A 25275-nucleotide genomic window follows, 5' to 3' on the forward strand; every position below is an offset into this window, starting at 1 on the left:
TTAGTAGTAAAGGTACTTTAATCTTATACTAATTTGCTTGTTAGCCTAAATAAACTCTCTTTATATTAGATTAGATGACAATTTGCAATAAGAAAATCTATTATTCTTTTCTCTCTTTTCCTCTTCTTTCTTTTGGTTTGATTTGCATTGAATATCTTAACAGTCTTTTGTTACTTATGAAGCTTAATCTCCTGCACTAAATTAAATTGAAAACCTAAGCATATCCACCTCTAAATAGTCCTTTTGAGCAAAGTTGCAATTTCTCTCCATCATTTTGGTTTGTAAGATTATCCTTTCATTCTTACTGGATTGCATCTTAATTCACATTGAACAGTTTGGAGCTAATAGAAAAATTTTGTGAATTGGAATTCTGATTTGCTTAGAAAACTCATCCATTATATTATTTCACAAATTACATAAAGTAGGACTCACTTGGTACAATCCCAGATAGGAAAAAAGGAAAAAGGAAGAGTGGGAGATTAGCAATCTCTACGATGCAAACAGAACAAAGTAGACTTTATATGGTTGCTAAAAGCAACATGGATTTATAAATGATTTCCTTTCCGTTCCTCTAGTTTTTCACAATGGCATCAAAATTGACATGAATTCATGGTTTTTTTGCGGCCAGGGAGCGGTGATAGCTGATACTAGCTTGGAAGTAGCTGAGTAGATTGTCTCTTGGTGGAAGGCATTCTTTGATGAGCGGAATTTGGTGAAAATTTTGAGACCATTCGTGGAGCAATGGAAATCTCTCCTCTTCAAGCAACTTAATGCCTCCTATTTCTTCCATAACACCAAGCCAGAGAGGTATCCAACCCACTACTAAATCCAAATACCCTAGTTCCTCTCCGCCAAAAAACTTTTTCCCTTCAAGCTGCTTCTCAAGAAATGCTAGTGATTCCAAAGCGGCCTCTTTTGCCTTTTCCTGTTGTTCTCCTTCAGTTCTACAAGCTCCAAATGCTCCAAATATAACCTGTATACAAAAGAATAAGAGAGACTATAACCATCCATAGTTTTGGTAGTTCACTATAACCATATAAATCCATCCGCTAATGCCTTTTACATCTGAGCTCATGAATCACAATATAAAAAGTCTGATAAAAGAGATCCTGATTTAACTACATGGAGATCGACCTCACGATACTATGAATTTATTAAATCAACCTTTTAAACTTAATTTTAATAAATAGCTCCCAACCCAGTTAAACAAATCCCAAGAAATCCAAGAAAGTTGCCTATAAAAGACTGGGTGTATATATATGCATAAGCCCAGTTGAATTATGTACCTTTTCATCAGAAAACTTAGCCCAAAAACGAGCTAAGGCTCTTTCAGATGGGTCTTGAGGGAGCAAAGGGTTGTGTTTCCAAACCTCATCAATGTACTCAAGGATTATGAGGGACTCGGGGAATGATTTGCCATTATGAAGAAGAACAGGGACTTTCTTATAAACAGGGTTAGATTCGAGAAGCAAAGGGCTCTTGTTTCTTAGATCTTCTTCTATAAATTCATATTCCACACCTTTGAGCTTCAATGCCCACTGAATTCTGGCACAGAAAAGGCTTTGAGTGGTGGCAATCAGCTTCACTTCTCCCATTTTCTTGTCAAATCTCTAAGTGACACATTGTTGCTTATTTTGTATATATTTATAAGGTGCTTTAATTTGGAAGATGGTAGTAATTAATTTGACAACCCAGCACGCCAAGGCTGAATCAATATTTAACCCAAAAAAAAAACAAAAAAAGTTTTAAAAAATTGCAATTTAATAATATTATCTCAAAGTTGACTTGAGAGTAGGGGATGCTTCGATTGGGAATATAATAAATCACTTTATGTAAAATATACACAATAATACAAGCATTTTCCAAGCTGTACCATTCAGCAAGAGATATTTAATATTCATGGATCAAACAAATGTAGAATATACAATCCAATGTTGAATCTCATGACATCATTGCTTACAGAACTAAACATTGGATGTAGACTAGGACTTTCTTTCTTTCGTCCTCGTTATTATTATTATCATTTATTTATTTTTCAGAATAGTAAAAAGATAATATATATATATATATATATTGATTTGAGGTTATAACTAAAACATCTGATGGAGGTGAACTTTTGACCAAGATGTCCTACAAGGAATGCAAGACTTTTCTGCGAATTAGAGGCGGCTAAAAAATACAATAAAAAAGGAATGAATTCAAGCTGAAAAATGAACTGATCACAATTTAGAATTGTTCCAATTTGTGGTAGAAAACATGGTAAAGAGACTAAGTGCGAACGGATTACTATATCATTTCCAGTTAGATTGTTTAGTTTAATTAAGATGTCATTCATATAACTTGTAACTCCAATAGCATGATACGCATTATAAATTGAAAAGTAATTTCTAGGAGAAGAATTTCCATTATAAATAACAATTTAAAAAAGTTATTATTATTATTATTATTGTTGTTGTTACTACTATTTAGGACCCATGTTGAAATAGGGGATTAAGAATTTTAAACACAAAGTTCTAATCCAGTGCAGAACCTGTAAGGAAATCACCACTGAAAGTTAACCCTCCAACACTATCAACCGTTGGGTAAGTTCAGCTGGATTAATGGAGTCCAAGAGCAATAATTTGCTTACATGTTGGCAGCTGATAAAGGTATGACCAGTCCTAAAAACTTTTAGAAAAGAGTAAATAGAACCTATAAATTATTTCCTGTTCAGATCATCAGTTTGAATCTTCTGCCAGGTGTGAAACAAATAGCCCGCTAGCTGGACCAACTTTAATTCTTTTTACTGTTTTTATGTTTATTTTTATTTTATTATTTTATTGTTATTATTATTATTTTTTTGACTTCCTCGCCCCTTTGCCCTTTTTTTCTTCCCACCAAAATGACAGGCTTAAGGAATTGCTAAAGCCTGAAGAAAAGCGAACAGAGAAATATGAAGCTATTCATCCCCAACAAGCTCAAGAAGATCTGGGATTTATGGGATTTGCATTGCTTCTTTTTCTTTTTCTTTAACACTTCGTAAGAACGAGCTATGTTTTCCGACAATTCTCATATTCATTGTTGGAAGTTGGAACTATCAAATATGCAGAGAGAACTGTGGCTCTGTATCTACCATCAGTGTCCAAAAAAAATGGAACTAATTTGTCTTGCGTATTAATTCCCTCTATGAAAGCTTCAATGGACTTATAGTCAACTTCATTTTGAGCTCCAACTATCGAGAATTAAGCTCGGAATTCATTCTAGGGAGAGAAATTCTGAAACCCGTTTTAGATTGATAAGAGTATGAGCTCAGCTTCATGTGCCCTGCTCTTTGCAAAGTGTGGCTGTGGTATGAACAGAGACATGGGCTCGTGCTTCGGTTTTTAAGCTTGTTTTTTCATGGTTGGTGTTTTATATTGTTCCAAAGTTTTTAGTTGATAAGGGAACACATTATGGTTAAAGTTGTAAGGGGGGAAAAAACCAAAAAAAAAAAAAAAAAAAAGCGCTTACCAAACATTCATGCTTTAATTCTTGTTAAAATCCTATGAATCCCCTATTTTATTTGGTATGGATAAAAATGTGGAAAAGAAAGAAAATATTAGTTTAATAGCTAAATTACTATTGTGAAATAATCATAATTAAAATTTTACAAGAGATTTAATATTGATAGTTTCTGCCTGATATTTTAATTCTTCAATTTTGGATGAGCAAAATAAACAAATACATACTGATAACTTATCTTCTCGTTCCTCTCACTTGTTCCTTCTACTTGCCTTTCACTTCTCTACATTTTTGAGATTATATACGGATTCAGAGTTACGGCGGCACCCAATATTACTGTAATCCTAACAAGAAAAGAATAGAAAGAAAAGTACTTCCATTGCAGCTTCAGCCATTTCCTTCACGTTTTGTCAGTAGGAAATGAATAAACCACTTTTCTTTTTTAGAAGATGTTGGGTTTGCTAATCTAGCAAGAGTTCAAAGTATCAAATGCAAGTATTTCTTAACATTAGCTATCCCCTTAGATCTTTCTATATGGAGCTGAGTTAGGACATCTTTGATCGCATAGAGCTCTAAAAGTGTACATGATCACAAATACAACGGTCCCTCAACAACAATCCGAAAACAAAAATATAGAAGTTGAATATCAAAGTAGAAGAACTCGTAAATAAAAGAGAGAGTGGGGAGCAAAATCCCTAACAAGTTTTGAGAAGCTTTTCTAATAGCCTATAAATGATTTATTTTGAAATATATATAGGAATACAATAGTTTATGAGAGAAAGATTGTATTTAGCATAAAAATGTCTTTAAGAAAATGGTGTACAGATGAATGAAACATGAACAAGGTTATGAGTTGAAGAGAGAAGAGTCTTAAGAAGCCCCAAAGGCCAGATCCTCCCCCCTTAGTTAAAAAACATTTTTCTTTAAAAAGGCAAAACACTCAATTCCTCTTCCTTGTTTTATCCAGCCATTACAGCATAATCTAGTATACTTTTATAAGACTTCTGCTTCTCCAAAACATACCTCCGAATGACTTATGAAAATTAAGCATGATATCTCTTTTGGTAAAGCTCATTGGTTAGCCCTTAAGGAATAAAAGTGTTTTAACTTAAAATATCACATCTCACCTCAAAATACTATTGTTGCTGGATTATCCAAAAGGAAGAAGAATGCAGAGACTGGTTTATGGGAATGTTTGAACACAGAAGTTCTTTAGCTCCACAAGAAATATACTCTCGTCTTCCTTTGGAGAGAAAAAGTTGAGTAGGCTAGTTGTGTATATCAAAATCCAAAAGAAGATAAAACGTCTGCTGGTTCAAAGGGTTAGACTTCATCATTTTTGGTGTCTACTTGTGCGGGGAGTGAAACTTGCAAAAGCTGTCTACAGACAGTAGATAACGTGCAGTCTCGGTTTTGAGGTAAGGCCACCAAGGTAGTGGCTTAGATACCAAGCCCTCAGATAATGTATATATATATATATATATATATAAAGTGTATATATATATATATAGTAATTCTATGATATGGGCATGCAGATATTCTATACCATAAGATATTTCTATATATATAATTATATATGTTAAAATAATAGATTATATATATATATATATATTTTGGTCCAAGTATCGATCCACATTTTTAAAATATCAAAATAAAGAAAAAAATACTAATTAACAATTAAAGTTAAAAACATAATTTTATAATTCGCCCAAAATTTGCAATTAATTGATTTGTTAATTTAAAAAAAAAATCTATAATTGAAATATTGTTATTTTAACAACTTTTGGAAAAGGTAAATATTTAATTACATTAAAAAGATTATTATCCTATTTTTAGATTATACCCTAAAATTAAAATCTCCATAATTATTGTTTTTCCTCCATATTCTTCATCTTTTCCAAACATCAATAACTCTAAACACCATTACAATATTCAATTCTTTTGTAGTGAAAATTTATAAGAAAACGTCTTAGCATTTTGGGAGAAAATACTGTCAAGTTTCAAAATTATTTTCTTTTTCTTTTCCTTTTTTTTTTTTTTTTTTTTTTTAACCTAAGGAGTAAGAAGACAAAGCCATTCTCACACTTGATTATTTGCTCTTTGCCTTTCTGACTCTCTCAAGTATAGATTCTTGCTAGAAAACTTTGATGGTTATCACACAAGAAACACTAGGTTCTATTGTTCTATAACTTCTATATTGTATTTACATATAGTTTATTATTTGCTGTTCGTATTTGTTTGTTATTTTTTGTTTTAATTATTATAATGTTTAGTGGAAAATATCAATATGGGTATGAAAATGTTTTGAAAAAAAGAGAAAAATAAATTTTAAATAACTATTTTGTTGTTTATTAATATAAATTAACTAATATTATTTGTTTGGAAATATCTTATAAAATTTATTAAAAAATTATGACCTCATCTTTTTCCTTCGTTTAGGCCTCTTTGAGTCGGCCCTGGTGACGCATAAAACAGCTGGTGAATGAAGAAAAATATTTATACAATATATTTGTTTAAGCTTAATTACTTTTGGACTTGTTTAACAGAAATAGGCTGAGCTTGCAAACACCCCAAGTGGGCCATCTTGATATAAAACAAATGGCTTAGGCCCCTATTATGATTTTGTTCCAACTTTTCAATTCTTAATCCATGAGCCCTAACGAGTTAGCTTGGGTTTACCTTTTACTTTAATTTGGGTTGAATTAGTCATTGGGCCTATTGGATTCACTATCATAATTTTAGGCACCAACAAATAGTTTTAGAGGTAATACAAAAATTTTGAAAATTGCAATTCTAATATGCTAAGAAAACTCATCCATCAAATTATTTCACAAATTACATAAAGCATGATTTGGTATAATCCTAGATAGAAAAAGAAAAGAAGGAAGAGTCGGAAATAAGCAACCTCTACACTGAAAACAGAACAGGGTAGGCATTATATATGGTCGCTAAAAGCAAAATGGATTAGTTGATGAATTCCTTTCCATTCCTCTAGTTTTTCACAATGGCATCCAAATTGACATGGGTTCATGGTTTTTTGGCCACCAAGGAGCGGTGCTAGCTTATTCTAGATCGGAAGTAGATGAGTAGATTGTCTCTTGGTGGAAGGCATTCTTTGATGAGTGGAAGTTGGAGAATATTCTGAGACCATGCATGAAGCAATGGAAAGCTCTTCTTTCCAATCAACTTAAGGCACCCTATTTCTTCCATAATACCGAGGCAGAGAGGTATCCAACCCACTACTAAATCCAAGTATCCAATTTCCTGTCCTCCAAAAAACCTTTTCCCTTCAAGTTGCTTCTCAAGAAATGCTAGTGATTCCAAAGCAGGCTCTTTTGCCTTCTACTGTTGTTCTCCTTCAGCTCTACAAGTTCCAAATACTCCAAATACAACCTGTATACAAAAGAGAGACTATAACCACCCATGCTTACTATAACCATATGAATCCATCCACAAATGCATTTTAAATTTTAGCTTTTGAAGTAAAATACAAAAAGTGGATAGAAGAGATCCTGATTTAACTAACTGAGTCTTATTATGTAAAGTCTCTTATCAAATCGACCTCATGACACTATGAATCTATTAGATCAACCTTTTGAATTTAATTTTAAAGAATACTTCCAACCCAATTAAATAAATCCAAGCAAATACAAAAATGATGTTTATAAAAGACTGTGTGTATATATGCATAAGAAAGCAGTTGAAGTATGTACCTTTTTATCGGATAACTTAGTCCAGAAACGAGCTAAGGCTCTTTCAGGAAATGATTTGCTATTACGAAGAAGAACAGAGACTTTCTTATAAACAGGTGTTAGACTGGAGAAGCAAGGAGCTCTTGTTTCTTGGATCTTCTTTTATAAATTCCAATTCCACACTTTTGAGATTCAATGTGCTGTGAATTCTGGCACTGAAAAGACTTCGATTGGTGGCAAACAGCTTCACTTCTCCTATTTTCTTGTCAAATCTAGGAGTAAGACTTTGTAGCTTCTTTTGTGTATATTTATAAGATGTCCCATTTGTTAGGAGATAGTAATTTCTTTGTCAGCCCAGCAAGCCAGGACATCAATATTTTAAAAAAAGAAAATTAAAAAAATTGCAATTTAATATTATCTCAAAGTTGACTTGGGGGTAGAGGAAGCTTGTATTGGGAATACAATAAATTACTTTAGATAGAATATGCACAATAGTATTTTCATTTTCCATGCTGTATCATTCAGCAAGAGATATTTCATATTCATGCATTAAACAAATTTTGAATATACAATCCAATGTTAAATGTCGTGACATCATTTTTTGTGGCATTAAAACGTTGGATGTAGACTTGGACTTTCTTTCTTCCTTCTTTATATTATCATTTGTCATTTATTTATTTATTTATTTTAAGAATAGTAAAAATATTATATATATATATATATATTAATTTGAGGTTATAAGTATGAAGTCTGATGGAGGTGAACTTACGACTAAGATGTCCTACAAGGAAAGCAAGACTTTTCTGAGAGTTAGAGGTGGCTAAAATAACAATAAAAAAGAATGAATTCAAGCTGATTAATGAACAGATCATTATTTAGAATTGACCTAATTTATGATAGAAAACATGGTAGAAAGATAAGTGCTAAAGGATTAGTATATAATTTCCATTTACATTTTTAGTTTAATTAAGGTATCACTCATATAATTTGTAATTCTACCATGATACCTATTATAAGTTGAGAAATAGTTTTTTTAAGAGAAGAATTCCGTTATAAATAACAATTTAAAAAAGTTGTTATTATTATTATTTGTTTTTTAAATGCATGTTGAAATAAGGGACTAAGAATTTTAAACACAAAGTTCTAATCCAGTGCAGACCCTGTGAGGAAATCACCAATGAAGCTAAACCCTTCAACAGTAGTGAATGTTGCGTAAGTTCAGTTGGATTAATGGAGTCCAAGTGCAATAATTTGCTTACATGTTGGCAGCTGATAAAGGTAGGACCAGTCTAATAACTTTTAGAAAAGAGTAAATAGATACTATAAACTATTTCCTGTCCAGACCATCAGCTTGAATCTTCTGCCAGGTGTGAGACCAATAGCTAGCTAGCTGGAACTATTTTAATTTCTTTTACTGTTTTTATGTTTTTTTTTTTTAATTTTTAATTTTTTCTTTTGTTTGAATTCCTTGACCCTTTTGCCTTCCTTTTCTTGCCACCAAAAAGACAGGCATAAGGAGTTGCCAAAGCCTGAAAAAAGCAAACAGAGAAATATGGAGCTATCCATTCCCAACAAGCTCAAGAAGCTCTGGGATTTATGGGATTTGTATTGCCTATTTTGCTTTTTCTTTAACACTTCCAAGAACAAACTATGGTTTCCAACAATGCGAATCTTCATTGTTGGAACTATCAAATATCCAGAGAGATCTGTGGTGCTGTATTTTTGCTCTGTATTTATTATCAGAATCTAATCAAAATGGAACTAATTTGTTTTGCATATTAATTCCCTCTTCGAAAAATTCAAGAGACTTATTGTTCACTTCATGTTGAGCTCTAAATATCGAAAAATAAAGCCGGGAATTCTTTCTAGGGAGAAACTCTGATGTTGGTTTTAGTTTGATAGGAGTATAAGCTTTGCTTCATGTACCATTTTCTTCATGCAATGATGGTTGTGGTATGAAGTAGAGCCACGGGCTCGTCCTTGGCTTTATAAGCTTCTTTTTTCAGGGTTGGTGCTTTTATATTGTTTCCAAGTTTTTAGTTAGTTGATAAGGTGACATAGTATGGTTAAAATTGAAGGGGGGGGGGGGGGGGGGGGGGAGAAAGGAAAAAAAGAAAAAGAAAAAAAGAAAAAAAAAAAAAGAAAGAAAATTAGTTTACCAAACACGCACGCTTCTATTCTTGTTAAAAAATCCTATCAATCCCCCATTTTGTTTGGTATGGATAAAAGTGTGAAAAAAAAAAAAAGAAAAGAAAAAAATAAGATAGAGTTTAATAGCTAAATTACTATTGTAAATAATCATAACTAAAATTTTAGAAGAGATTTGGTATTGGTAATGCCCACCAGATATTTTAATACTACTATTTTGGAAGGGGAAAAAAAAAAATATATATATATATATATAGATATATCTATATATTAATGGCCCATCTTCTCATCCCTCTGACTCGTTTCTTTTACTTGCCTTTCACTTTTCCACATTTTTTAGATTACGGATTCAGAGTTTCGGCCTGCTGTTTTTAGGCTAGAATATTATTGTAACCCTAACAAGAAAAGAATAAAAAAAAAAAAAGAGTGCTGCCATTGCATAGCTTCAGGCATTTCCATCAAGTTTTGTCGGTAGGAAATGGATAAATCGCTTTTCCTTTTTGAAACATTTGCTTTGCAGCGAAGCGAAGCATATTATAAAATATATAAATGGAAGCAAGGGGAAGCATCATATTTAGCATACACCTTTGTCATATCTCTCTCAAGGGAATAATCTCTGTCCAATTGTGAACCATTTAGACATTTGGAACAATTAGCCAAATGGCATGGTTTGTCCTTTCTAGCTTCGTCGACAGGACCATTGAGATGCTACATTCTGAAGCTGTGCAACAAATTGGTGTGACGGATGAGCTTTCAGAACTCAAAAACACCATGTCTAGTATAAAAGCTCGACTTTCTGATGCAGAGGAGAAAGAGGAGCTCGTCGATCACCGGCTATTCGTTGACCTTGAAAAAGTTGAAGAGTTGGTGGATGACTTGTCCAGTGAGGCTTTGAGACAACAACTTGCAGGGACTCTCAGAAGGGACAGTATTACCAAGAAGGTATGTACTTTCTTCTCAACCTCCTCAAATCAAGCTGCCTCACAATACAAGCTAGGTGAAAAAATTAAAGGTATTAACAAAATATTAGCTCGACTTAAAGCATCTTTACTTGACTCTGGTCTGGTGGAGAGACATGAGGAGAACATAGACGTTGTCACTAGAGGGAAGGAGCCTACTCCCTCATATGTACATAAAGAACAAGTTATAATTGGGAGAGATAGAGATACGACGGCAATCAAACGATATCTTTTTGATGTCGCCGAAAATAGTGAAGAGAAGAATGTAGAGGTGATTCCTATAGTAGGTGCGAGGGGTATTGGAAAAACCACACTTGCTCAGTTGGTGTTTCATGATGAGGAGGTGGTGATGCATTTTGATTTGAGATTGTGGGTAAATCTAGAGACATATCAATTGCAGCAGAAACTTGGTAAAATAGTGAGGGGAAAACGTTATCTCCTTGTACTTGATGACGTGTTGATTGGGAACCCTCTTATGTGGACTAGTTTGAAAAATTTGTCATCAGGTTGTGCAAATGGGAGTAGAATAATAACAACTAGTTCATATTGGGATGCAGAAATTGAAATTACAAAAAGTATAGGCACAACAAAACCATATGAATTAAAGCCATTAGATGAAGAAGAATCTTGGGCTCTATTTAAAAAGGTGGTTTTTGAGAATGGAGAGGAGAAGCAAATCAATTCCCAGATTGTGAAAAGAATTGTTGAAAGGTGTGCAGGGTCTCCTTTTGCCATAAAGACAATAGGAAGGATGTTACAATCTAAAGATCCGGAAACAGAATGGTCCACCTTCCTAGAAACGGATATAATTTCAAGAATCCATAGAGGAGATCTTAATTCATTTGAAGCGCTAAAAATTGTTTGGGATAACTTCCCATGGAATTTGAAAAATTGCTTGGCCTACTGTAGCTTATTCCCTATAGATTTTGAAATTGATGTTAAAACATTAATAAATCTTTGGATAGCACAGGGGTTTATTTATCCATCACCAGGAAGACACATGGAGGATGTGGGTTATGAGTATTTTCGAAATTTATGCTGGGAATCCATCTTTCAAGAAGTTGAAAAAGATGAGAATGGCATTGTAAGTAAGTGCAGAATGGCACCCCTCATGCACCAATTTGTAATTAAGGCAGCAGAACAATTTGTAATACCAGATCTTACAACTTTTGAAGAACTCTGGTTGCCACAACCTGGACAACTCGGGTCGCCACAACTTGGACAATTCTGGTTGGCACAACATGTCTCGTTTGGCTTTCATCTAGATTCATCATCAATCCTTGTAAGGTTATTATGGGACAGAGCATACAATTTACACACAATTCTTTTGCCTAGTCAGATGCGTTTGGAAACTGAAGAGACACTAAGTGAGTCATTTTTCGATGTGATTATCTTACGTCATAAATTGTTACGTGTATTGGATTTGCATAATTTAGGGATCGAAATGTTGCCGGATTCCATAGGCAAGTTGAAACATCTACGATATCTCGATGTCTCTCAAAATTCAGCCATTAAATCATTGCCAAATTCGATTACCATGCTGCTGCATTTGACAGTGCTGAAACTCTCCTCGTGTTACGGACTCCAAGAATTGCCAAGAGATATTCATAAACTAATCAGCCTCAGACATGTTGAGATTGACTGGTGCTACAGTTTGACTCATTTGCCACGTGGACTGGGTCACCTTACTCAACTTCAGACATTATCAGAATTTGTACTGAGTAAGGACAATCGCCATTCATGTTCGCTAAGCCAATTAGCGGCACTGAACAATTTGAGGGGAAAGCTCAAAATTAAAAACTTGGAAAATGGCATATATGATTCTAAGGCTGCAATATTGAAGGAGAAAGAGCATCTTACATCCTTAACACTAGCTTGGGATTTGGATGTCCCTGAAGATACAGCAAAATATCAATTGGATCTCCTGGAGCCTCCTTCCAATATCAAAGAATTGCTTTTAGTCCGCTATGATGGTATCGAGTTTTCCAATTGGTTTTCCTCACTCAACAACTTGGTTAAATTCTCGTTAAGAAATTGTAAATGCCGACATCTACCGCCCCTCAGTCACCTTTCATCTCTTAAGGTTTTGATTCTAGATCAGATGACTGATTTGAAGTGTATCTCCAACAAGTATGAGAATAATCATCCTTCATCATCATCAGCATCAGCAGCAGCAGCAGCATTTTTTCCATCCCTGGAAGAACTTAGGCTTACAGAATTGCCTAATCTTGAGGAATGGTGGGGAGGTGATAATTCTTTGAAGGCAACTGTATCATCATTGCCGTCATTTCCTCGTCTTTCTAAATTGATGATTGAAGATTGCCCCAAGTTGAGTTCCATGCCTCTTTACACTCATTTAAAAGAGTGGCTAGTGTTGGATAATACTAGCTTGGAGACATTCCAACACATAATGAATCCATTCACGTCGTCACAAGTACCCTCAGAGACAAATAAAGAATGGTCAGCAGCATCAACCTCCTCTGCAGTTTTTGCTTCATCTTCTCTCTCCAGATTGCAAAGTCTCTGTATTATTGGGATTAAGAAGCTTGACATTAGCTACAGTGATGAGATTAAATGGGAAGGCCTTAGAAATCTACGCTTTCTGAGATTTGATTATCTACCAAAACTAAATGAGCTTCCCGAAGGTCTTCAACATGTTACCACCCTCCAAGAACTCCATATCTGGCGCTGTAATATGAAGACTCTTCCAGAATGGATAGGGAAATTCAAGTTCCTTACAGCACTTGGAATTTCAGCGTGCCCTTACTTGAATTCACTGCCTGAAGCAATAAAAAGCCTCTCCTCTTTAATGACGCTGGAGATTGTGGATTGTCCAATCTTATTGGAAAGATGCAAAAGTGAAAATGGTGCAGATTGGCATAAGATTGAACACATTCCAGATCTGTTTTTCCTATGACCTCAATCTTCTTCCTCATCTTCAAGTGGTCAAAATTAGGTAACATCTTTTATTAGTCTTCTATATGCATTTTACCTCTCATTTATATATATATATATATATATATAATCTACATGAAAAGGAGCTTTTCTTATTTCTGATTACTCTGTACCAGCTTCAACAATGATGTACATTATCGTGTCTTGAAGGCTGTTGTCAATAAATCAGAGGAGCTGATCTAGGTTCTGAAACAGAGTTGTCATTTTCTCAACCATTAGTGTCATGAAGGCTGCTGCACTTTGAAGAGAAGATCAAGATGTGATGTTTGATAGCACAGAAAGCTATTTGGAGCAACAGAACAAGAGATTTCAGGAGTTGATGGACAGGATATATAGTGTCAGGTACAAGCAGTTCTTCAATTAATCCTCTCTTTTCTCAATGTTTATATTCTTCTTATTTTATAGGACCTTACTCTATATTGTAACTTCGAGTCTTATACTTTATCATATATATGTTTGTTATATTAGCTCTCTCTATATATATGTATATATTTATTTTAATTTTCCTAGCTTTTAGGTTGCTACAATCTTTATTAGTGTAGTAAATTAAAGTGCGAACAGGGGTTTGAGATGAAACACAAGTCTGTGTGTTGCTAATACAATTCTTATATGAATTAAGTAACATGTTAAAATTTAAGCACTATTTGCTATTCGCTAAAGTAAGAATTATTGATTTGTGCAACAAAAAGTGAATGTATACGATGATGATTGAAGTGTAATATGAAGGTGGCATGGAGAACCAACTTGCAAGGTAACCATACTCTTAAAGTAGATTTGCCGTAATTTTTTTTTGCTTTTCCTTGCAGCAAAGAGGAGCTTTTGTATTCCAAATTCTACTTTTTTAGCTCTCCATACATTTTCCTCGAAAATTTTCAACTTACAACCATTCTGATATGGTCAAAATTCCTTACTGAAATAATTTGATTGCTTTTTAGGGATAGAATTAGCAATCTTATACCAGTTATGGAATTTTGTCTTTTTCAATGAATGCTATAAATTGGTATCAATATTTAAGAATATGTAGCATAATTTAGCCACATTTGGACAGCATTGTCCCATCTTATTACAAAGATGCCAAAAGAAAGAGAGTTTATTGGCTTGAAAGATGATTGCTATTCAAATACCATTTCTGGATTGGCATATATAATCCTCTTTTGGTTTAGTTGAAGAATTTTAGTTATGAACTCATTCAATAGGTTAGAAATAAACATCTTATAAGAATATTAGGCGATGATTCTTGATTGTAAAAGCAAATTCTATAATTCAACCAAAGAAGGTTGAACTGGCCAGTCTTGGAACTGACAATAAAACTTCTTTCCTTAGACCTCAATCCATGAATAATTTTCCTTCTCATTGTAGACCCTGCAACTATAGTAGTCAGATCTAATCAACAAATCTCATGGTATGGAGATTTTACGTAGTTAAAATATTGAATTGTCATCTATTTTGGGGTAATCAACAACAAAAACTTGTTCTGTAACCTTGTGTCATTTTTCCATTGAGAAGAGTGCTACAAAAGTATCCCCCACTTCCTTTGCTGTCTTGGCCTCTCTAATATGCTCCAATCTTTCTTCATCTTTGATAGTCGTAATTGCAAACAACACTTTACCAGCTTTGATCTTCCATTTCTTCAAAGGCTATGACATTCTCCAGTGGCTCAAGCTCATCACATCCAACAATCTCCCAAAGATCTTGTCCATGCAAAAATAATTTTATACACGTCGACCATGCAGTATAATTTTTTGTATTAAGCTCTTTTTGTACTTTTCATCAGCTGAAAGTCACCCATTATAGTTTACTCTGCTTGATAACAGCAAACAAGCTATAGTCTTTGTTTTACAATTCTAAGTGATAACAGCAAACAAGCTATAGTCTTTGTTTTACAATTCTAAGTTATGCATCATAAACTAACAACTCTTGAAACAACCACACATTTTCTTACTCTGAATTCTCACTTCACACATCCACAGAAAGCACACCTTCCTCGCTTTTAATAAATGCACTATGTTGGTTATTTTGCCACTCTCATAGTTATGGCTTATAGGCTCTTCTATTATGGCGGCAAGCTTTCCATCTGATCAAATCACTAAATTCTTGGAGAACACAAAATGCTTGTCTACGTTAGTGTAGAAAACTCTGTATTTTAGAAACTTGGTGATAATTTTTCAACATATATGTTGGGCCAATTGGATTCCAAAGGTTTCTTTTTTCAAAGTTGGATTTGTCAATGCTGTGGAATTTAGTCCTGTCTTACTGCAAAGCATTCCAGATCACTAGTCCTAAATCTCGTCTGGTTTTGTGGAACCTTTTTTGGTTCTTATTCTGTCTACATATGCTTAGATTATAAAATCTTGAAATGGCAAATATGTTTCAATATCAAAAAAACCTATTTTTGTCTGCCCCAATTGAGCTCTGAGTTAAGATCTTAAATACCTCCAGGCTTCATCCCCCTTACATATGCCATGTCCCCTACTGCTTCTTTGACTACTTTCAACATTTCTATGTGAAAGGTATAGCAATTGGATTGGCAACTTACAGTGAAATACATAAAAAGCAGCTGTACTTATTTTGTACATATTAACACCAAAGAAAACAAGTATACACCACAAAGTGAACAGGTTATAGGTGATGTTTGGATAGATGATACCCTTATTTGCTAAATGCGTGGTGAAAAAAGAAAAAGATTATTAGAGAATTAGTAGTCAAATTACCACCAATTCCCTTTTCATCTATTCCTTTGGATTTCTATCGGCAGACTAGATAACAATGACCACTAGTAATAACCTGCAAATGAGCCTGGTGCTAAAATATTCCTCCTTAATTTATTGAAAAATTAAGCAAAAAAAGAAAAAAGAAAAGGCATTTATGAATTCATTGTTCGATAACATTAAGCCAACGAGTGATGGGAAGCTTTCCTTTTCAAGCAACTTCATGCCTTCTTCCATAACATTAAGCCAATTAGCTAACAAACCATGCACTAAATCTAAATACTGTATTTCATCTCCCATGAAAACTTTTTACCCTTCAATTTGCTTCTCTACAACAATTGCCAATGATTCCACAGCAGCTTTGATTGCCTTCTCCTTTTTTTCTCCTTCCAATTTGAATGCTTCCCATACTTCAGTTATACATACATACGTACATCAGTATACATACATACATTTATGCTTTCGTATTTACATATATACTACATAGCCAAAAAAGTATGTGGTTTCAAGCACGTCTGTACCTTTTCATCAGCAAACTTAGCCGACGCACAAGCACTGTCTTTCTCCAATGGATCATGAGGAAACAAGGCATGGTGTTTCCAAACTTGACCAACATTCTTAAGGATGATATGGGACTCAGCTAATGGCTTGCCATGATAAGAATTGTTGGAACTTTTTTATGAGCAGGGTTAGATTTGAGAAGTAAAGGGCTTTTGTTGATCAAATCTTCTTCTATGAATTCATATTCCATACCTTTAAGCTTCAATTCACATTAATTGAATTCTTGCATGGTAAGAGCTTTGGTGTGTGACAATCTGCTTCAGTTATCACATTTTCTCTATCTTGGTGTAGCTATGCTATAATATAATAAAAATTTCCTAGTTTTTTTTTATTTTTTATTTTTTTATATGTGTATTTTATAAGATGTCCCAAATAGAAATATTTAAAGATTTAAATAAAAAGAAAAGTCAAAATATACTGCACATATATGGATCAATGGGGATTTATCTTACCCTCACCTTTTTCAAAACTCAGTTATCAAATTCCCAAATGAAATCAAGCACCAAAGTTAGAATATGCGCAGAAAGTAAAATAATTTTTTTAGATGTAGAATTCAGAAGTCTTGAACTCTTAGCCAACAGCAACTTGGTCAAATTAGGTCCTTGATATAATAACTTTCTTTTACAGTATTTTATATCATATCAAAAGATAAAAGATAAGATTTAAAATTTCATTTATTAATTATTAGATTTTGAAAGGTTTTATTTTTTTAATAAAAATTTAATATGTTACTAAATTTATATTTTATTATATTTGAATTTTTAATTTTAACTTTGATGTGATCTAAGGATTAATAATGAAAATTTAAATATTAAAAATATCAAGTTCTAATTTAATTAAAAAAAAAGTTATTAGAGTGAGAGTGTATAAATTTGTTTGATCCTCATGTTAATTTTCTTTTTCTTGTTTAGATCAATGTCAATCCTTTTTATTTTTTTTATTTTATTTTTTTGGATGGAGTTAGAATGTCAATCATAAAATTTGATGATTAATGTGATATTAAATAATTTTTTTTTTTTTACAAAAAATTTAAAATGGCCCCAAAAAAAAAAAACTTAAAACTAGTTTTAATATATAAATTACTAATATTTCAGGAAAAAAAGATATCAAAACATTAGAAATAAAAAAAAATATATTTAATACATATAAGATCATATATGCTTATTAATTAAATAATTCCAATATACATATTAAATAATTATATAAACATTTTTAAAACCATTACATAATTATATTTTTTTTAACACCATTATTGATAATCACTTATACTTTTAAATTCATGTATTGATCTTCAACCAAAAAAAAAAAAAAAAATCATGTATAAATTTTTCAATCTTTAACAAAATCAACGGACAAAAGAATAACTTTTTTTTTTTTCAATTATAGTGGAAAAACAAAATTTAAGAACAAGATTAAACATTCATTAAAGCGAAAGCACAAATTAAGAAGAAAGATTTTATTTTATTCTTTTAAAACAAAGATTTTAAGGCTAAAAGCAAATTTATTCAACATTAATTAGGCCTTTAACTTACAAAATCATCAATCTTCATATTCAATTCTTAAATTTCTAGACTTCACACAAAATCCTTTTTTTACACTTTTCAAAACCTAATATTGAATTTTATTTTATTTTACTTTTTTGGGTGAGTCTGTTAAAAAGACGGTGTAAAAATGTTGGGTCTCCGTATAAAGATCAAAAATAAAATAAAATAAAGAAAGTAAGAAAATTAAAATGTTTTTTTTTTTTTTTTTTTTTGGAATTTTGGTATCACTGCGCCGGAAGTCGGCGACCCCTAAGCCCCCCATCCCAGGATGACTCGAACTCGCGCCTCTGGGGCGCAAGTAGCAGCGCCTTACCACTGGACCATGCTGCTTCGTCAAGAAAATTAAAATGTTAAAAAAAAAAAATTTGAAGGGAAATTAAAAATATTTTAATGGAAGTAACATAAAAGGACTAACATTTTTAAGAAGTTTGGATTCGGCGCGTAGGAATTGGCGGTCAGGTGTATCGCTTTTTCATAGGGAATGCTCCTCTTCATCTCCAGTGTGCGAGAAAGCGGGGAAATTGGCTTCTCCTGGGTATCGAAGAAGAAACGTTGGAAATCTTGAAGATTATGAGGGATTTCTTATGCGGAGAAGCATAGTTTGGGACTTCGGCTCAAGATGGGTTTGTCTTGAAATCTTGCTCCTTTCTTTGATTGTTCGTTTTCTGGTCAATTTTGATATGGGTTCGTCTAAAAAACTGAAAATTTGATATGGGTTTTAGTGGATGTGCGACATTTTTGCTTCTTTCATATTATGTTTTTATTTATTTATTTATTTTTTTGATAAGCATGTGGGTTTTTGGTTTTAGGTGATACTGGGTATAAGATGATTAAAGACAACTAAGTACTAAGACGACAAAGTACAAGTCTTTAATTATTAGAATTTTCGAAGATTATCAGAATTGATGTTGAAAAACATTTGTTGATGATATCGACTAGTTGTGAGTAGCAGAGGAGTAATTTTCTTATTAGATTATTTTAGAGCTGAATTCTAAAGCAGCAGAAGATTTCCCTTTCCTTTTTTTTTTTTTTTTTTTTTTTCACTCTCTGTGAACCCTCACTTCGCACTTATCCTTAGAAGCACACCTTCCTTCCTTTCGATGCTTGCACTATGTTGGTTACTTTGTGGATTTTCATTGCTTCTAGACTCTTCTAGTATGAAGGCAAGCTTGCTGTCTGATCAAATTGCTAATTTCTTGGAGAACACGAAATGCTTGTCTAACTTAGTATGGAAAACTCTGCATCTTAGAAAGTTGGTGATAATTCTTCAACATATATGTTGGGCAAATTGGATCCCTTAGGTTTCTTTGTTCAGAGTTGGATTTGTCAATGCTGTGGTATTTAGGCTTTGTCTTATTGCTAAGTATTCCAGACCATTAGTCCTAAATTTGGTTTTGTGGAACCATTATTGGGTCTTATTCTGTCTATATATGCTTGGATTGTAAATCTTGTAAATGGCAAATATATTAATTTCAAATAAACCAATGTTTGTCTGCCCCATTTGAACTGTGGTGTACCCCTTAGTAAGGATCTTCAGGCCCTTAACATGTCCCGTCTCTTATGCCTACTTCTTTGACTATTTTCAGCATTTCTTTGCGAAAGGGATAGCAATTGGATTTGCAACTTACTGTGAAATACACAAAAGCAGTACTTATACGGTACATATTACCCAAAGAAAAAACTAATAATAATAAACTTATTTGGTACAAATTAACATCACAAAGAACAGGTATACACTACAAACCGAATAGGATTTATAGGTGATGTTTGGATAAATGATAACCTTATTTGCTAAATGCATGGTGATGAAAGAAACAGAATATCAGAGAATTAATAGTCAAATTACTACCAATTCCCTTTTTATCTATTCCTTTTGATTTCTATGGGCAGCCTAGATAAGAATGACCACTAGTAATAACCTGCAAATCAGCCTGGTGCTAAAATCTTCCTCCTCAATTTATTGAAAAACTAGGCAAACGAACAAAAAGGGCATTTATGAATTCATTGTTTGATTTTGTTTGCTGCAGCTAGGGCACGGTGGTAGCGGAGGCTTCCTTTTAAGTATTTGACAAGGTTTTCTCTGGATGGAATGGATTTTCTGATGATTGGATTATTGATGAAATTCAGACATCATTGATGGAGTGATGGGAAGCTCTCCTTATCAAGCAACTTCATGCCTCCTACTTCTTCCATAACATTAAGCCAGTGAGCTAACCAACCATATACTAAATCCAAATACCCTATTCTTTCTCCACCAAAACACTTCTTTCCTTCAATCTGCTTATCAACAGTTGCCAATGATTCCACAGCAGCTTTGATTGCCTTCTCCTTTTTCTCTCCTTCTGATTTGAAAGCTTCCCATACTTCAACTATAAGCTGAATACAAGAGAATTCACATACTATGAACATCATGCATACATAGGGGGGAAAAAAAAAGGTATGTAGTTGAATTAAACATGTATGTACCTTTTCATCAGCAAACTTAGCGGATGAACGAGCAATGGCTTTATCGGATGGATCATGAGGAAGCAAGGGATAGTGTTTCCAAACCTGATCAATATACTCAAGGATGATAAGGGACTCGGCTAATGGTTTGCCCTCATGAAGAATTGTTGGGAATTTTTTATAAGCAGGGTTAGATTCGAGAAGCAAAGGGCTTTTGTTTAGTAAATCTTCTTCTATGAATTCATATTCCACACCTTTAAGCTTCAGTGTCCATTGAATTCTGGCACAATAAGAGCTTTGGGGTGTTGCAATCAGCGTCAATTCTCCCATTTTCTCTATCTTTATGTATAACAAAAATTTTCTAGCTTATTTTTATGTGTATTTATAAGATATCCCAAATAGCATATTCAAAGATTTTTTTAAAAAAATAAAAGTAAAAAATATACTGCATATATATATATATATATGTATTAATAATGGGGATTTATCTTACCCTCATTCAAAACAATTGAAATCAACCACCAAAGTTAGGAATATGCGCACAGAAAAGCAAAATAATTTTTTTAGGTGTTGAATTCAGAAATCTAGAATTCTCAGCCCTGTAGCAGACAAACAAAAGTCTCTTACGTAATCAAAGTTAAAAAGTAGAAGTGAATATATTATTATCCACCGTTGAAGCTTCTTTTTTTTTTTTTAAAAAAAAAAATTGTGAATCCCCTGTTGAAGCTCATTGACATCATTGCTTGCTGAATTTAACATTGAACAAATACTGCATGAACATGAAGTATTTCATTTCATTTACCAAGGAATGGTGAAACAGTTTAGATCAGCAGCTATTTTACCAAAAACCCAAAAAAAAAAGAAGGTGGCGAAATACGGAACAAGAAGAAACAAGAAAAAAAAAGAGTAAAAAAAAAAAAAAGTAAAAAAGGAAAAAAGTAAAAAGGAACACATGAAAGTGAGAAAAAACAAAGAGAAGAAAAGAGTTATTAGAGTGGGACCGTATAAAATTTATTTGATCCTCATATTCATTTTCTATTTCTTGTTTAGATCGATGGCAATTTTGTTAGTTATTTATTTCCGTGTAGAATTATAATGTCAATCATAACATTTGATGATTAATATTAGAGTCAAATAATTTTTTCGAACACATTAAATTTTGAAACTACAATTAAAAAAAAAAACACTAAAAACTAATTTTACATCTGCTGAAAAAACAAATTTTAATATATGAATAACAATATTAAAAAAAACTCACAACGTCAGAAATTGAAAAAAAAAAAAGTTAATATCAAATCATTTATATTCATTACTAAAATAATTCCAATATACATATTTCATAAATTTTATAAACATTTATAAAACTACTATATAATTCATAGAAATACTGTTTCGATAATAATTTATTCTCTTAAATTTCATGCATTAAATTTGTCAATCTTTAACCAAATCAACGGACAAAAGAATAAATTGCTAGCTACGTTTAAATATAGTTAAAAAAACAAAATTTAAGTACAAAGATTAAACATAGATTAAAGAACACATTAAGAAGAAAGATTTAATAGTTTAAAGCATTTTTTTTTTTTTTGGTTGTCGTTTTTTTCTTATAGAGTTTAAAGCAATTTATTTAACTTTAATTTGTCGTTCGACTTACAAAATCAGTCTTCACATTCACATCTTGTATTTCCAGATTTCACAAATCCATTTGTTATAAATATATTCTTACAGTTTGAAAAACTCACATTGTATAAAAGTGTTGGGTCCGTATAAAAACTAAAAAAGAAATAAAGAAAAAAAAATATAACGAAGTAAAGGAAATTAAAATATTTTAATGGGAGTAACGTAAAAAGAATAGTTTTAAAAATTAGGATTCCGGGTGCGTAAATCCAGTGAGGTGTGTCGCTTTTTTCATGGTGAAGCGCTCCTTTTCTTCTTTACTAGCGTGCGACAAAGCAGAGGAGGAATTGGCTTCCTGGGTATCGAAGAAAAACTTAGAAATCAGAATGTGGGATTTGAAGAGGAAGGGTTTCTTATGCAGACAAACATAGTTCAGGACTTCGGCTCAAGATCGGTTTGTCCTAAAATCTTCTTCCTGTCTTTTATCGTCAGTTTTCTTGTCAATTTTGATATTGGTTTCGTCTAAAAGTTGAAATTTTGATATGGGTTCTACTGGATGTGCGAGATTTTTGTTTTTTTCATTTTCTTTTTTGGATAAGCATTGTGGTTTTTCGGTTTTAGGTGATACTGGGTGATTAAAGACCTGTATTTTGTTGTCTTAGAAAAAATCTTTTGGTTCGAAGATTACAATTTGCTGTTGAAAGACATATGTTGTTGATGTTAACTAAGTTGTGAGTAGCAGAGGAGTGAAATTCTGTTTAGATTTCTTTTAGAACTGAATTCCAAAGCAATTGTTTTTTTTTTTTTTTTTTTTTTTTTTTTTTTTTTTTTGGTTCTTTAATGTGTATGTATATGTATTAATGTTTCTTTGCGACAATGTGATTTGGGATGAACAAATGATGATATATGTATGGTGAAAATGGCAGAGAACGATCCATCAAAGAAAATGTCCAGATACCTGTCACGAAAAGTCCTTGAAGAAGGTACGTATGGAGTCGTTTACAAAGCAATTGATACTGAGGTAAACACCCCAATCTTAAAAAGTTCCTTGAATTTTTTTTTTTTTTTTTCTCCTGGAAAATGCTTTTCTTTCTAGTTTAATGCCTGAATATGGAGGATATGGAGCAGATTGACTTGTTCAGGATCCAAGTTCATTCCCAAATGGGAGAATATGAAGATGTTCTTCATTTAGTGTGGCAGTTATTGTAAAATTTTTGTTTATTTATCTCATATTAACATTTAGCTGTCAAAATACGGTGTTATGAATTTGGTAAATAGTCACTGCACGGTTCTGGTTTAAGTTTTGATTGACTTATTGTGCAGACGGGACGGACAGTGGTAATTAAGAAAATTCAGCTTGGAAAGCAAAAGGAAGGGATAAATTTTACAGCACTTAGAGAGATCAAACTCCTAAAAGAGCTCAATGATCCAAATATAATTCAGTTGAGTGACGCAATCCCTCACAAAGGAAACTTACATCTTGTGTTTGAGTTCATGGAGACAGACCTTGAAGCTGTTATACGTGACCAGAATATATTCCTATCACCAGCTGACATAAAATCATACCTTTAGATGACATTAAAAGGACTTGCTTACTGCCATAAAAAATGGGTATTGCATAGGTAATATCATTTTAGCATCAGAAGCTTCTTCCTTATCTGTTACTTTCTTGCTATATTTTTCTCAAATGTTTGTTACTTGTGCTTTACAGGGACATGAAGCCCAACAATCTCTTAATAGGACCTAATGGACAACTTAAACTTGCAGATTTTGGTTTAGCATGAATCTTTGGAAGCCCAGATGGGAGGTTCACTCATCAGGTATTTTCTTGAATTACATGGTGATTCGTTAATGGACAACTTGCAGATTTTGGTTTAGCACGAATCTTTGTAAGCCCAGATCGGAGGTTCATTCATCAGGTATGTTCTTGAATTACATGGTGATTCGTTTAGGTATGTCAGAACATGTAATTTAAGTTAGATACCTTCTATTTTTGTTGAAAGAAGTTATTTGAGCAGTTTTGGTCTGGGTCCAATTTCTTTCGTATATTTATATATCCATGCTGGCATTGCGGTCTTACAATTCCTTAGCTTTATCTCTGTCTCTGTTTCTCTCTCTCTCTCTCTCTCTCTCTCTATTTTCTCTTTTTTCTTTTTCTTTGTCTCTGTCTTTTCTTTTTCGTGTCATTTGGTTCTGATATGTACAACAATCAGTTTACTCTAGCAACTAGCCTTTTGGTTATTTCATGGGGATAGAATGATTGGTTTGTCAATTTGGGATTTTTCATGTGGAGTTTCTCTTACCGTCAGCATAATATCTAAAAGTTTACTGTGGTGAATTTTTCCCCTTGTAAAATGCAGTTATGTTAATTTAGCTACTTATGGATTGGTTTCATCTTAGTTATGAGTTTGTGATACTTGTGATAGGTCTTTGCTCGATGGTATAGAGCACCTGAGCTATTGTTTGGTGCCAAGCAATATGGTTCTGGTGTGGATGTTTGGGCTGCAGCTTGTACTTTTGCTGAACTTCTCCTCCGTTTTAGACCTATTGAATGAAAAAAAAAAAAAAGAAAAAAAAAAGTGGGAGAAGAAGGAGATAAAATGAAGTTGATGACCCAGAGAATTCAACTACATTTTCAAAATGTTGCACTCTGCAACAGTGCAAGAAGTCAACCAGTAAGATGTAGTTATGCATTTGCTGCTTTTCTTCTCATTAGAAGTTTCATTGTGCAAGTGATCTCTTCATGTATATTGAAGTTTAAGTTTGTGTATTACATTTACTGCTTTTCTTCCCATTAATTAATTTGTTCTTATACTAAACATTTACAACCATGATCTCTAAACAAGTTCATGAAATTCGCTGCAAAAGAATTGTTATTAGCCAAAATTGAAATTATTGATCTGTCCATGAAAGAGTGCATGTATACAATAATGATTGAAAAGTAATATGAAGGTGGCTTGGAGACCAATTTACAAAGTAACCATACTCTTAAAGTAGACTTGTCGTAATTTTTCTTGCTTTTTGATGCAGAAAAGTGGAGCTTGTGTATTCCAAGTTCTACTTTTTTTAGCTCTCCATGCATGAGCCTCGAAAATGTTCAACTCACAACCATTCTGATGTGCCTCTCTATTCCTAATGAAATAATTTGATTGCTTTTCAGGGGTAG

The 25275-nt window shown here is 32.9% G+C and overlaps 3 protein-coding genes and 2 pseudogenes across 3 annotated transcripts; 2 read left to right on the forward strand and 3 right to left on the reverse strand.

The window, feature by feature from the left end:
* Nucleotides 1-374: 374 nt before the first annotated feature.
* Nucleotides 375-1651, reverse strand: LOC132800487 (probable glutathione S-transferase). The gene is made up of 2 exons (XM_060814261.1): nucleotides 1287-1651; nucleotides 375-973 (listed from the first exon to the last, which is right to left on the reverse strand). Exons 1-2 carry the CDS (start codon nucleotides 1593-1595, stop codon nucleotides 608-610), a joined length of 675 nt encoding a protein of 224 aa, XP_060670244.1. The 5' UTR covers nucleotides 1596-1651; the 3' UTR covers nucleotides 375-607.
* A 4856-nt stretch (nucleotides 1652-6507) lies between these two features.
* LOC107418742 (glutathione S-transferase U4-like) lies at nucleotides 6508-18053 on the reverse strand (annotated as a pseudogene).
* On the forward strand, nucleotides 9632-13836 carry LOC107418728 (putative disease resistance protein RGA1). Its single transcript, XM_016027433.4, has 2 exons — nucleotides 9632-13235; nucleotides 13351-13836. The coding sequence occupies exon 1, from the start codon at nucleotides 9981-9983 to the stop codon at nucleotides 13194-13196; it is 3216 nt and encodes a 1071-aa protein (XP_015882919.3). The 5' UTR covers nucleotides 9632-9980; the 3' UTR covers nucleotides 13197-13235; nucleotides 13351-13836.
* A 2021-nt stretch (nucleotides 18054-20074) lies between the features above and the next one.
* LOC125422263 (glutathione transferase GST 23) lies at nucleotides 20075-20921 on the reverse strand. Its single transcript, XM_048473000.2, has one exon. The coding sequence runs from the start codon at nucleotides 20820-20822 to the stop codon at nucleotides 20178-20180; it is 645 nt and encodes a 214-aa protein (XP_048328957.1). The 5' UTR covers nucleotides 20823-20921; the 3' UTR covers nucleotides 20075-20177.
* Nucleotides 20922-23028: 2107 nt separating this feature from the next.
* LOC125422269 (cyclin-dependent kinase D-2-like) lies at nucleotides 23029-24907 on the forward strand (annotated as a pseudogene).
* The last annotated feature ends 368 nt before the right edge of the window (nucleotides 24908-25275 follow it).

This window comes from Ziziphus jujuba, chromosome 2 (assembly GCF_031755915.1).
Source record: "Ziziphus jujuba cultivar Dongzao chromosome 2, ASM3175591v1".
Taxonomy (NCBI): domain Eukaryota; kingdom Viridiplantae; phylum Streptophyta; class Magnoliopsida; order Rosales; family Rhamnaceae; genus Ziziphus; species Ziziphus jujuba.